The 15,112-nt window shown below is 37.5% G+C and overlaps 1 protein-coding gene across 3 annotated transcripts in view; it reads right to left on the reverse strand.

Moving 5' to 3' along the window:
- Positions 1-15,112, reverse strand: part of LOC124612241 (guanine nucleotide-binding protein subunit beta-5) — a 156,177-nt gene that overhangs the window by 47,442 nt on the left and 93,623 nt on the right. For all 3 annotated transcript variants that reach the window (XM_047140315.1, XM_047140316.1, XM_047140317.1), the window contains one exon: positions 343-469. In XM_047140315.1, coding sequence (XP_046996271.1) covers positions 343-469 — 127 coding nt within the window. The remainder of the gene's footprint in view (positions 1-342; positions 470-15,112) is intronic.

Genomic DNA, 15,112 nt, shown 5'->3' on the forward strand with positions numbered 1-15,112 from the left:
GAAATTATTTTGAAGAGAGAATCATTACTAATGATTTCCAATGACAGTAACAGTGGTCAGAACATGCAATATATAGTCTGTTGGAAAGGAGACAGTTATGGTTATTCCCCAAGTCTACCATCTATTCCAATTCACATTATTCTATTTAATATTTCATCGAACAATATTGTGTTGAAAACACATCACACCCTTATAATATGGGTGAAACATTTCACATTACGGCTAATAACTCAAACAGACAAAATTAATATGACATTAAATGTCAGATTTTTACATTTCCAAGGCTGATTGTGCAATTGTTGAAGAAAGACAGAAATGGAAATAAGGAAAACTGGACATTACCTGCTGATCAGAATTTGGAAATGTGCAGCAAGACATGTAACTTGTGTGAGTACCAACTGTTTTTTTCTTTGTTGAAACATCTTCCTCAAGGCTCAATGGGTATACTGTTACCTTGTTGTCTAAACCTCTGGAAACAAAACACAAAAATATTCAAACAACTATGCACACAGCTACATTCTGAAGCTGTTTTAATCCTATCAAGAAAACTGTACAGCTGAATGAAATATGTTTTAATACTATTATGCTTCCATGACTGAGTTACAGTATATATGACCTTAAGAGTAAGATGTAACTGCGAACTTATCAGATGAACTGGTCACCAGCTTTTGTGGTGGGGAGAATAAGGAACATGTGACCATGCAAAATAGAACACCATATTTATAGTGAGCATGAAGTAACCATAACAAGTACCATGACTTGTGCACGAACACCATTGCTTATAGGGAAACACTATTTTAACAAGGTTGACTTTACAGTGGTGCAACTTTCCATTTTCAAACCTCTGTGCATTCCAGATAAGTAAATTACACTGAGAGTAGAATAGTCTAACATTACAGTATAACATTTTAAAATAAAAACAGATAATGTCTTGTTGTTCTGAATAATATATTTCTTACTGGTTAATTGGTTTATTTGTCAGTTTTGTTTCTCCGTGCTAAACACAAATTTTGCTCTATCATTTAAATAAAACTGGCTTATTCTATGCACATCCAAAGAGTTCTTTGATGTTCTAGCTCTCACACTAACACGAGCTATAGAACACCATGATTGTTCCTTAGAAATTGAAAAATACAATACCACGACTGAATACACATGATGACATATGAAAGCCAAAAATATGTAGTGCAAAGTCATTTTAATAAAAGCAATATCATAAGATATGACTTTCTTAGCTACTGTCAAGTACTGCATGAGAAGACTAAAAATTGAACGTGAAAACAAAGTGAACAATGAAACATGTAATGGGACCAAACTCCAAGGCTGGAGAACGTAATTTACAGAATTAGTATTTCACTCTGCAGCAGAGTGTGCACTGTTTTGAAAACTTTCTCAGTGTAGCTAATATTTGATATTGATTTCTATTCTTATTACTTAGTCTTCCACCTGGAATTAGGAAACTATAAGGTAGTATGATGAATATTTTGAATGTTGCACTTTGGAACAGTGGGTTTTTGAGTCTTATTAGCATTTCTCGTGATTATGGCTGATTTCACCTGCCATACTGGAGATTACCTTTTCATTTTAGACATAGCTAAGCACGTAAAGGATGCATAAATGTTTGAATTTCTCCTACTTTTCATTAGGTTGTCATCTATCTTTCTTTTTTGGTCAATCTAACACACATTAGCCTTGTTACACAATCACCTGCCACATTTTAAATGAAATTTTTTAATTTGTTTTAGATTAGATTCATTTTCCTTTCCACAGGCTCAAAAATGAGATGATTTTCTTTGGTGTGGAACAAAACAGACTCACTACCCTGATCATCTGTCAGGAGGTTGTCAAAATAGGTGAATACATTAAGTAAATTGGCACTGCTATTAGTTACAGAATTAATAACTGTCAGAACAAAACATAGTTATACATTTTTAATAAATTTATCATACACAAAAAAAAACCTAATCTTGACTGACTGTAGTGCCCAAGTGATATCAGAACTGAAATATAACAGACATTTGTACTTAAGCTGGTCTAACCGTCTCTGTTAAGATATTCATCTACAGAGTAGATGTTCTTATTCCTAGTGTTGATACTACGTGTTGAGCTATTAGTTAGAAATAGAGATATATTACTTGCAACAAATTTAATTAAGAAATAAATATACTGAGAAGCAGTGGTTAGAATACAAAGTTCCTTGGACATGTTTCTACATGATGTTCTTGAATTTACAAATGAGTCATATTACACACTTTTTCATGCTAAAAACTTTTTCGCAGTTTGATGAGTTACCCCAGAATGTGGTCTCGTATGGCATAATAGAAAGAAAGTAAGCAAAGTATGCAAGTTTTTTTTTTTTTTATATTCTTGTCTGCTACCTCTGTCATCATTCTCACTGCAAATACAGACTTGTTTCGGCACTTCTGCAATTCTGTGGTATGCCCTTCCCAACTTGAATTTATTATCAAAATGTAATCATACTTAAATCATCTTTCCAAGTCTATTACCTGACCAATTGTCTATTTTCATGTCAATCCTAATAATTTCAAACATGCATCCCTATTACTCATTGATCAACTCTGTTTCTAAAGAGTTATCACTTAAGTTCATCTACTTCAAAACTGGTAATGCACACAAACTGTAAACTTCCCTTTTCAGACACATCAGAAGATTAGCTTTAAACAATATTTAGATTATTAAAAGCACTTCAGACCATTTTTGCTCTTCCATTTGCTATCTTGTCCTTGCCTTCAACTTTCATAATATAAAAACTGATCAACTGGTCCTATGAGTCCAGTGCTAATTTGTACAATTTTCCTTTCTCTCAGTCTATTATACATTATCATAGCCTTATAATAAATTATTTTCACACCCAATTCCAGACTATCAAGTCCATCCATTCAATGCTGATTACTCACCAAGTGGTAGCAGAAAGAAACTTGTGGAATGACATATAATTGATGGCTTTAGGGTAATGGGTTTCTTCTTGTGACAGAAGAGAGGAAGGGGTTGAGATAGGCAAAGTTCAGTTTCCAATGGTAAAGAAATTCATCTATTCTTGCCCTTGCAGTAGGCTGGGCATCCACCCAGACATATATTTATAACTTACTGTTAGTATAATTCACTATATATATTTAAAAAAAAGCTGTATTGTCCAAACTAGGTAGGAAAGTTACAGCCGTCTGACCATGGTATTTCTTGTAATTACATAGTGTAGCATTACCATCATGACATATGGCAAAGTCACACATCCATAGTATATTATTATACTGATGACATTACTGTGAATATTTTAAGTACCACACGAACTAATGAACACAAGAGGCCACTTTTATCACTGGAATAATTTTTAACAAAACCTCAATACATTTTATTCAGCAAAGTATAATTAATTGTACTAGTAACATTACTGTAAGCAATTTGAAGTTACATTACGTAATCTTTTTTCATTAAGAATAATGACAAGTCATGTAATGCATGCAATACTGTGGCAGGAGACTGTAGCTCTCTCTGCTGGTATAGAAGTACGTTTGCACTCTGTAAAATGTCACTGTCTAAATGTATCTTTGACTGTGGTCTGTCTTTGCATTTTTATAATGGCTGTGTTTACATCCGTGGAAGGAAAACTACATTTAGTGCTACCAGACACATAACACAATATAGTGTAACATATCACTTTGTTAAAGTGATGTGTTGCACACGGTATTTAGGACCAATGAATTATAATCATCGAATCATCGACTGCTGAAAAAAATTTATTTTATGTAGTATGGAAAGCACAACATGTGTTGAGTGTGAGGTTTCTCCGTATGCGGATGTTGCTGAATGGCAATGAAGACAACACTGCTACTGGAAGGGGCAATGCTGGCAGTGGCTCGCGTTTGGTCACACTGCCTGTTCTTAATGTTTTCTATGTGCAGTGGATCCCTGCCTTGGAGTTGTGCTGGCCTCCATGAATGAAGATGGCTGTGACAATAAAAAACTCATGGAACAAAAGAAGTTTGAGAGTAGTGTCTGCTACAAATTTTGACTCCGATCAGTGCGAATACATTTGACACACACTTGTCAAACAGACAGAGAACTGTTGGAAGTAGTTTCTCAAGTGTAAAAAGCTGTTATAATATATGTGTTTTACGAAAGAAGAAAATTCTCTCAATTAGTAATACACAGAGTAGTAATAACAAAAATTTGGCAAGACACTTGAAAAAAATTGTTAATTTTCCTTGTATTAAGTATGGAAGGCATTGTCCTTGGCAACTACATCACCTGTGAAGATTACTCGATGCAGCAATCATTAACAATACTGCATTTGAAAAAAGTTTGCGAAGAATTGGGCTCCTGAGAAGACAATTTTAAATTCTTCAGCACTAGAAAAGAAAAGAAGAAATTTAAGTTGCCGAGAAATCACTATTAAATTACTCAACAACAATTACAAAGGAGAATAAAATACGAGTGTGAGATCTGGAAGGTTGATGATTCTGGAGTTGGTGGCTGTTTTTTGAATCATTGGTTCCATGTCATCCCATGCCAGCTGGCATCAGTTACATTGGCAGAACATAAAATACAGTTACACTGGCAGCACATAAAATACCAGTGTCAACCACTACCATGACAATTCTCATTGCAGCTTTCTCCCTGTGACAATCTAGCTTTGCACTGGCAACTCATCATATCGAGTGCAACTGCAAGAAGTCATGGGTGATCTGTACTTGAACCAAAATAATGCATTTTGGGTTGGTGGTGGTGTGTGTTGTGAGAAATTAGAAGTGAGTAGCTGGCCAAAAAGTCTGTGTTACTGGTTTTAGAATACTGGGCCAACAGACAACTCGTTAGCACTTTTTACATTGATTATTCAATTTTTCTTTTAATGTCTATGATAAGAGCGTATGTTAGTCTGACAGAATGGTTCCAGCTGTGGAGCATAAATTTTAGGCACAAATGGAGGAATATAAGCACAGAGCTCACTACTAAGCTCAACACTTCAATTGTGAATCTAAGTGCAAAAGTAGATATCATGAATGCTAACCTGAAACAGCATGTCTGGGAGTCTTGCAACAAGAAACAAGAGCTAAAAACAAAAATAAAAAACTTCCAAACAATTTTATCCACTTCACAAGAGGAGCTACATACAGAGATAAACCAGCAAATTGATCTTGTAAGAAATGAAGTTTTGGAACAGTTTAGGGAGATAGATCAGAATTTTAAACAAACAGAAGAATTAAATGAGCCAAAGTTTAAAAAAGTAAATGAATGTATTTCATGGATGCAGTTAAAGTTACACATGTCAGAGCAGGGTAAAGATTTGGACATAACAGCTTTACCAGACTCGGCACTTTACCTGACGCGACTTTTGCAACTTTGCACAAATGTGTGAATGAATTAATTACTCAAAAGATACAAGAAATGATAAATTCATTGGTCAGTACACCAGTGTCCACAATTGGTTTAGAAAAACCAGAAGGGGAAGCATGAAAGTTTTGGGAACGTCTCAGTAAAATCACAGAGAAATGATGTAAATGAAAATTTAATGAAAGTAATGGGCTTTCAACAGAACTAGTCTGAAGAATTATATGTAGAGATTTAAGATTTATTTACACCCACACCCATGGAGATGGCTGTAATATTTCATCTAGAGGGCATCATTATACATTACTGATGTGATGTCTCTCTCATATGGCCTGGTGTCCTTTTGTTTGAACTTTTATTTAATTAAGAAGAGTATATAAGGATTTTATTTACACTGATATTAATTTATGTACTTACCTCAGGCAATACAGTGATGGTACTTATTTATTTGTTTATTATTCCAAGAAAAGAGGAGACAAGAAAGATGAAACTCAGAATATTGAGAACCAATTAAGAAAACACGCAATGAACAGATTGTGCTAATATAATAAAAATTAAGTAGAGCCAGATTTTAAATTAAAGACTTAGTGTTAGTGGGAGGCTATCAGCCAAGCTAAAATATGAAATGAGAAACACACAAATTTTTTGACTGATATGAAGGCCCTTATAAAGTAGTGGGTATATCGCACCCGAAAGCAGTATTTGTTGTAGACCCATTGAATGAAAACGGCCTCTACAGTGTAAGTACAGTAAAGAAGTATTATGTTGTTGTTGTTGTTGTTGTTGTTGTCATCAGTCCAGAGCCTGGTTTGATGCAGCTCTCCATGCTACTCTATCCTGTGCAAGCTTCTTCATCTCCCAGTACCTACTACAACCTACATCCTTCTGAATCTGTTTAGTGTATTAAAGAAGTATATCACAAAAATATTAAGTAGTAGGATAAATGAACTACTAGCCACTGCATTCTGAGATATTTCTCTCATACTCTATTGCAAACATTTTTGAGTTTGGTACAACAGTGGCTTGAGTGGTGTCTGACAACAACAAATGGATTACTAATAGGTATGGACGTCATTACATATCAGCCACATCAAATCTGACGGGGAAAAATGAGGACTGAACCTCAGACTCACATTAAGTGGTGTGCTAACATCTGAATGATTAAAAACATGAGAATACAGTACTAATATCTAAAGCAAACAGTGCACAGAAGCAGTAAACAGAGTTAATGGTCAGGGTGACTATGATCACAGAGGAGTGCATGGGCATTTACTAGAAGGACACACTGAGGTCTATGAAATCCAATTCAAACAACAGGACTGAGACAGTCTTTTTTTTTAAATAACTGTTTAATGTAGTAAAAAGGAAAGAATATTAGGCTGGACAGTGTACCAGTATATAAATTAGGGGAATGATTGGATGTGTGGGTGTACCAAAAGAAAAGAATGACCCACACTAAAAGGAGAAAATAGAGAATATATATTGGGACACTATCTCCATCAGGAGTTTATATATGCATGTAGGAGTTGGCCCTCTGTGGAAGGTAGTGTATGGCCAGTGCCTACAGAGTTAGGATGTCAACAATTAGTTTGACTTACTCCTAAGTTGTGAGGGATAAATGCACTTTACTAATTTCAGTAACTCACCTGGAAGTGCAGCTAATACATGAATGATATGAAGGAGTGTGTGTGAACTTTCTGTGTATTAGTAATAATGCCATAAGAGAAATCTAATAACTAGGATAACGTATGGTAGCTGCTCATTAGAAGTTAGTAACTCATCAGGTCCAGTGACAGAAGGGAATGAAGCCAGCTGACAGCATAAGGGTGTGTACCGAAATGCATAACTGGTAGTGCTGATTGTGGCATACTAAGAGGAATCTATCTTTTACACGTACGAAGTTTCATATGGCTTTGTGGTCAAGTAGCAGACAGCTTATTTGTAAAGAAATTTTTTACCAGGGGTATTTACAATTTTTGGTTTGTGTTTGAAAATCATCATGGTTGGGTTCATACACTACTGGCCATTAAAATTGCTACACCAAGAAGAAATGCAGATGATAAACTAGTATTCATTGGACAAATATATTGTACTAGAACTGACATGTGATTACATTTTCACGCAATTTGGGTGCAGAGATCCTGAGAAATCAGTACCCAGAACAACCACCTCTGGCTGTAATAATGGCCTTGATACGCCTGGGCATTGAGTCAGAGCTTGGATGGCGTGTACAGATACAGCTGCCCACGCAGCTTCAACACAATACCACAGTTCATCAAGATTAGTGACTGGCATATTGTGACGAGTCAGATGCTCGGACACCATTGACCAGACATTTTCAATTGGTGAGAGATCTAGAGAATGTGCTGGCCAGGGCAGCAGTTGAACATTTTCTGTATCCAGAAAGGCCCGTACAGGACCTGCAACATGTGGTTGTGCATTATCCTGCTGAAATGTAGGGTTTTGCAGGGATCGAATGGAGGGTAGAGCCACGGGTCGTAACACATCTGAAATGTAACGTCCACTGTTCAAAGTGCCGTCAGTGTGAACTAGAGGTGACCGAGACGTGTAACCAATGGCGCCCCATACCATAACGCCGGGTGATACGCCAGTACAGCGATGACGAATACACGCTTCCAATGTGCGTTCACCACAATGTCGCCAAAAACGGATGCGACCATCATGATGCTGTAAACAGAACCTGAATTCATCCGCAAAAATGACGTTTTGCCATTCGTGCACCCAGGTTCATCATTGAGTACACCATCGCAGGTACTCCTGTCTGTGATGCAGCGTCAAGGGTAACCGCAGCCATGGTCTCCGAGCTGATAGTCCATGCTGCTGCAAATGTTGTCGAACTGTTCATGCAGATTGTTGTTGTCTTGCAAACGTCCCCATCTGTTAACTCAGGGATCGAGATGTGACTGCACAATCTGATACAGCCATGCAGATAAGATGCCTGTCATCATGACTGCTAGTGATACGAGGCCGTTGGGATCCAGCACGGCGTTCCGTATTACCCTCCTGAACCCACCGATTCCATATTCTGCTAACAGTCATTGGATCTCGACCAACACAAGCAGCAATGTTGCGATACGATAAACCGCAATCGCAATAGGCTACAATCCGACCTTTATCAAAGTCGGAAACGTGATGGTACGCATTTCTCCTCCTTACACGAGGCATCACAATGTTTCACCAGGCAATGCCGGTCAACTGCTATTTGTGTATGAGAAATCGGTTGGAAACTTTCCTCATGTCAGCACGTTGTAGGTGTCGCCACCGGCGCCAACCTTGTGTGAATGCTCTGAAAAGCTAATCATTTGCATATCACAGCATCTTCTTCCTGTAGGTTAAATTTCGCGTCTGTAGCACGTCATCTTCGTGGTGTAGCAATTTTAATGGCCAGTAGTGTACATACTTTTGTAGTGGAGGTTAGCTTCAGATGAATTACGTAAGAATGATTCAAACTAGAAAAGAAGTCAACATATCTTAAGCTCATTATGCTGAGCATATACATGGGAAGAGACAGTAGGGATTACATATGTTAGTGTATTAACCAATTCCAGATAAATCTGTTATGTGTAATGGCTTAGCCAAGGATTTTTTGACAAGATTTGTCCATATATTGGTTAAGTATTTTTGTGGATTTTATTAAGGAGATGACATCATTTGACTGACACGTGGCATATATGGTTATCATATCACTTTGTTAAAGTGATGTGTTGCACAGGTTATTTAGGGCGGATGAATGGTGATCATTGACTGCTGAAGAAAATTTATTTAATGTAGTCTGGAAAGCGGGACATGCATGCTGAGTGAGGGGTTTCTCTGTATGTGTATGTTGATGGAATGGCAATGGACATGGCATTGCTACTGGATGTGACGACACTGGCAGCAGTTCGCATTTGGCCACAGTGCTTGTTCTTAAACTTTTCTCCATGCAGTGGATCTCTGCATCAGAGCTGCACTGGCCTCCATGGGGAAAAAGACAGAAGTGAATAGCATAAACAAGTCACGGAACAAAAGTAGTTCAAGAGTAGGATCTGTTATGAATGGTGACTCTGATCGTTGTGAATGTACTTGAAATACACTTGTCAAGCAGACGGAATTGTTTGAAGTTGTTTTCTGAGAGTAAAAAGTTGTTATAATATATGTTGTTTATGAAAGAATAAAATTCTCTCATTTAGTAGTGTATTGGGTTTCCAACTCTCAGCAGAAAGCTAAAAAGGAGAAGACTCAGCAATATGAGGCATACATGGTACAGATAATGCTGATTTGGAGAGAGAAAAAGATTTTCAAGTCAACATGTAGATAATGAGAAAAAGGTGTCTTGACAAGAGCTGCCTACCCTCCTGCTACCATACTGGATTATTCAGCAAAAACTGCTACAGAGATACCCAGGAGACATTTCAGTAAGTACTTAGAAAATGAAATGTTACAAAATGTGTTCCTATTCTCAGTGTGTGATGTGTGCTTTTTTTTATTTTACAAGTCTCCTTGTGTAGGACTAAATTGAGGAGTAAATCTCCATGGTCCTGGAATGTGTCGGTACAGGAAATTACAACAGAAAAGTAATCATAAAAAATAAGAAACTCTTCTCTTTAGATTTGAATAAGCAAGATTTTTGCATTCTTGTGGTAGCTTACTGAAAATGGATGCACCTTTCTGTACAGGAGTCACAGAATACAGCTCAAATGCAGATTGGATTTCTGCCCAGTATTAACTGAATGATAGTTGCTTATTATTGGGAGTATGCTGATGTTTTAACCAGAAACGACATTAGAGAATGTATGTATTGAGAAGTCAATGTCAGACTACCCACACTAATGAATATGGGTCGACATCATTTATTGCACAAACTGCCCATTTCCAAATCAAAAATACCCTTTGAAAATGGAGAGAGTTACCCAAAATATAATGCTTTACTCATAAGCAAATGAAAGTAAGCAAAGTAGACTACTTTTCATGTCAAAGTATCACTTGCTTCATATGCTGTACTGATAGTAAAAATGGCAGCATTAAGTCTCTGAACAAGATCCTGAACATGGGTTTCCCATGACAGTTTACTATATATCTCAACACCTAGAAATTTGAACTGTTCGTTCTCACTAATCATATGCCCATACCATGTAATTAGAATGTCACGTGTTGTAGAATTGTGTGTTAGAAACTGTAAAAACTGGTCTTGTAATATTTCTGGCATTGCGGCCATCATATTCAGACACAAGAAGCTCTTCTTACAGCAGCTAAGAAGGCGGTAGTTGCAAGATGACGTAATGTGGTGTGAGGCACCAATGACAGGTGGTTTGTTAGGTATGGGTATCATGAGAAACACCACCTAAATTGTGGTCCCTCTGCACGATTCGCTACTGCATTTGGAAGTTGCATGCCAAAGTGACTATCTTCTATTATTAATATTAGACAAACTAAACAGCATATTTACTTGCATTTCACATTTAAAGCATTGCTCAAAAGCATGCTATCATTCCATTATTTCATAAGTATTAATAACCAGCAGAATAATAAACAACTGTGAAACAAAAAGGCAGACAACGCACTTTGGTGATCTTTGGATCATGCCTAAGTTGGGTTGCGGTTCAGCTGTAAGATCAGAGCTGTTTCAGCAGTGACACAGGGCAGACAAGTTGTCTGCCGTGGTCAGTGTCAGTTAAGATTTCATTAGTAACCCATGGTTTTGTAGAAATACAGCCGGTTGGGAAGCCTCGGAGGACAGACATGTTGTCTGCCGCGGTCTGCGCTAGTTAAGACTTGATTATCAATGCATGGTTATTTGGAAATATAGTTGAGAACAGCGTGATACTAATTATGGAAATATGCAGTTCATCAATTTGTTGAAGAATAGAAACCATTTGTGACTCTAAAGTGGAATGTAATTGTGCAGTTTCTAGTGTTCTGACAATCATAAGCAAGTGGCATCCCATATAAACAAACTGACTGGAAATTTAATTATTTGTAAAATAACAGTCCCTCGGTACGAGTTTCTTACAGCTTCAAGATAATGGATTCACGACCTACATGCTGTTTTTTGCACATGGGACAACAACTATAGAAGACTGCAGATTAGTGAACATTTACTAGAACTTATGCATTCCACCCAGGCTGGTGGAAGCAAATAGGCACCTCACGTGTGCTGCAGTCTTAGTACAAATGACATCAGTGATGTGTCATCTGTGGTAACACAGAGATGGTAAGAAAGAGAAAAATATTTTTGAGGTAAGGGGATTATCATATGCATATATGTATATCCCCCCCCCCCCCCCCCCCTTTTTCAACTTGCCATAGTCTTACTGTGATTTAGCGTTAATTTATTTTCTGCAAGCCCTGAACTTAAGCCTTGAATTGAACTATCTGAAACAGTGCCAATGCACTGAAGATCAAGATCAGCAAACAGAAATATTTTAAAATCACCTGTAATACTAGATGGCTTATCATTTATATAAACAAGGAAAAGGAGTAATACTATACATGCAGATTTTCAATGTGTAAGTCTGTGTGTGTGTGTGTGTGTGTGTGTGTGTGTGTGTGTGTGTGTAGAGGGAGGGACAAATCTCTGTTCCCAATAGCACAAAATAGTTTTTAAATATGACACTCACATCACTAATGCAACTGTAAGTAGTGTAAATGAAATCAGACAATGGAAACTCCAGGTAGGAGCATCAACAATGTAGAAAAAGAATCACCTGTAATACTAGAAGGCATTTCACTTACATAATTGCATTCCGGCCCAAGATGTTGGACTTGGTGGTCATGTACGCATGAGGGTGCGTGCTTGTATGTACGAATGGTGTGCGTTTCTCTTTTGCTGATTAAGGCTATGGCTGAAAGCTTTATGTGAGTGTCTTTTAATTGTACCCACCTGCAACTTAACATGCCTTTTTTATTACGGTAAGTAGCAATCTGTCTTTTCCGACATTTTAAATGTAATTAAAATGCACAAAGTGTAATGATTTAAAAAAGTGTTTTACCTTTCTACTTTGTTGGTATTGTTTTTTTACAGGTATGTGAAAATTGCTATGGGCCAAAACTGGCCAGTAACCTAATGTAATATAGGACTCAATAAAGATAATCTTATGTAACATATTTGACAACCTATGGTGGATACTTAAAATGGCTCGAGCATTCAAAAATTATGTTGAGACTGCAGAACGACACACGAAGAAACTAATGGAGCCTTAAGATAAGTTAGGATTAGATGTCAGAATAAAAATGTGTGTAATCAAAAATACATGATGAGCCAAGACATACATCCACTATCCACCATGAGACTAAATGCCACCTGGTAGCAATGCTAGCATTGCAGGCATGCGATGTGGTAAGAGTAGTATAGAAGTTGAGCAGGGATGAATGGGGAATCATTCTGGCAAAATACATGCCACAAATGGGGAAATCTACTGACATAAGTGACTTTGACAAAAGTTTAATGAGCCTTCAGCCTTACTGCAGTTACTATTTATAGTTTTCTGTTCCTCTCAATCATATCTGGGGTGTGTATTTTCAGTTAATAATAGAATAATTATTGATCCTTTTGTAGAACATTGTAGAACCTGCATGTTACTTAACTAAGTGTGATAGCCTCTATTATCCATACGGTCGTAGAAATTTGGAAATTTGTGGTAAGGTCTTATGGGACCAAACTGCTGATGTCATTGGTCCCTAAGCTTACACACTACTTAATCTAACTTAAACTCACTTATGCTAACGATGACAAACACACCCATACCTGAGGGAGGACTCAAACCTCCGACGGGGGAAGCCGCGCGACCTTGACAAGATGCCTCAGACCGCTCGGCTACCCCGTGTGGCCACACGGTCGTAGAATACTCATTAAATTCCAAAGGACTGCCACCAGACAGTATAACCATTGGGCATAATACCAATTTTATTTCATATGTATCTGTGAAACAATGCAGCACACTATGAAGGGGAGATTGTTACAGCCTGATGCCTGGGAATGAGTATTTTGGAAATGGCGAAGCTGTTCAGCTGTTCTCGTGCTGTTATAAACATCTATATAAAGTGGCTGGGCAATGGTAAAACCACAAGTAGGCAACAGTGTGTTGGACATCAACATCTCACCACAAAACATTAGGATTCAAGACTTGTTCACTCTGTAATGCATGATAGGTGGCGATTTGTGGCAGATCTGATGAGAGAGTATGTGCAGAAGTGTTTCAGAGCATACTGTTCATTGCACAATGCTGAACATAGGACGTCGCAGCAGATGACTCCTATATGTTTCCATGTTAATTCAATGACATTGTCAATTATGACTGCAGTGGGCAATGGATCATTGAGACTAGACCATGGATCAATGGAAATATGTCACCGGATTGGATGAATTATGTTTGTTGTTACACTAGGCCAATGGTTGTGATTGGAGACACTATTATCCATGTGAGCAGGGGCTCAAAATCTGCACTATGCCACAGGTGCAGGCTGGTGGGGAAGTATTACACTACGGGGGACATTCACCTGGGCTTCTATGGGACCTGTGGCAGTAATCAAAGGCACCATGACAGTTATGGACTACATTAAAATTATTGTAGACCACTTGCATCCCTTCATGCTTGATGTCTTCCCGACGGTGATGGCATCTTGCTACGTGATAATTGTCTGTCACAATGCCAGAATTGCGCAACACTGATTTGAGGGACTTGATAGTGAACTCACATGATGTGATGGTCATTAAATTCCTCCCATCTGAAACCAATGGAAAACATCTGTGACACTATCTGGTGACAACTTCTAGCCCACAAATCATAGGCAGAATATACTACGAGTTGTGGGAGACAATTCCAGACACATCTGAAAAATTGCAGAGACTTTTTATTTGTATACTGGATGGTTCCATTCTTGTTGAAACTACGCTTCCTGCTAACAGGACTGCGAAACAATGTGGAATGGATGCATTAAAATATTTATTTTAATGAAACACATAGAGTGAAGATGTACCTAGTATAATATGAAGCTTTTTTTACACAAACATATTGAAATTAAAGTAGTAACCTTTCCCATTTCAGCTGAATTGCAGATGTAGCCTATCACACAAGTCCTTGACAAACGAACTAAGAACAAATTTATTTCATATCTTCTATAAGCAAAACGAAACTACTCTAGGGTTTAATGAAAATAAACACTACTAGTCCTCAGGCGGCACAACGGTGGGGATGACAAACTTGGGGACAGTTGTTGTCAATCAACTGTGTATATATTGTTGCTGATGGAAATGGTGGTCATTTCACAGACTGCTGTAAAACTTTCCTGGACATATTTTGTGTTTTGAGTAAGGGGATTGTGACATTAACCAACAAACTGAAGGTGGGTCAAGTGTCATACCTCTGTAATGGAAGTGGCTCATACAACTGCAAATATACCAATGATGATATTTTACTGATATAGCAGTATATATATTGTCTATACCAAGGGAGAGGAGTCATTATCATATAAGTAAGTCCTATAAAGAATACTTCAGCTGTGATATTAGTATCAGTCACTTAATACAAGGCATTTAAAGTCAAATTTCCAGACACCAAAGTTAAAGAAATGTAATCTAAAAGGATATTTTTAAAATGTTTTCTGAATCCATTCTTTGGAGGACAAAGGTCAGATACTTGTAAGAAATGTGACTTGTTGAAGCTTGAGGTGAAAAGATACACAAATAACAGAAAAGCACAGAACACACTGTAACTGCGTCATAGGAAGGCAGAAAGTGCAATGACAAACATGAAGAATGATGAGACTT

The sequence above is a fragment of the Schistocerca americana genome, chromosome 4 (assembly GCF_021461395.2).
Source record: "Schistocerca americana isolate TAMUIC-IGC-003095 chromosome 4, iqSchAmer2.1, whole genome shotgun sequence".
Taxonomy (NCBI): Eukaryota; Metazoa; Arthropoda; class Insecta; order Orthoptera; family Acrididae; genus Schistocerca; species Schistocerca americana.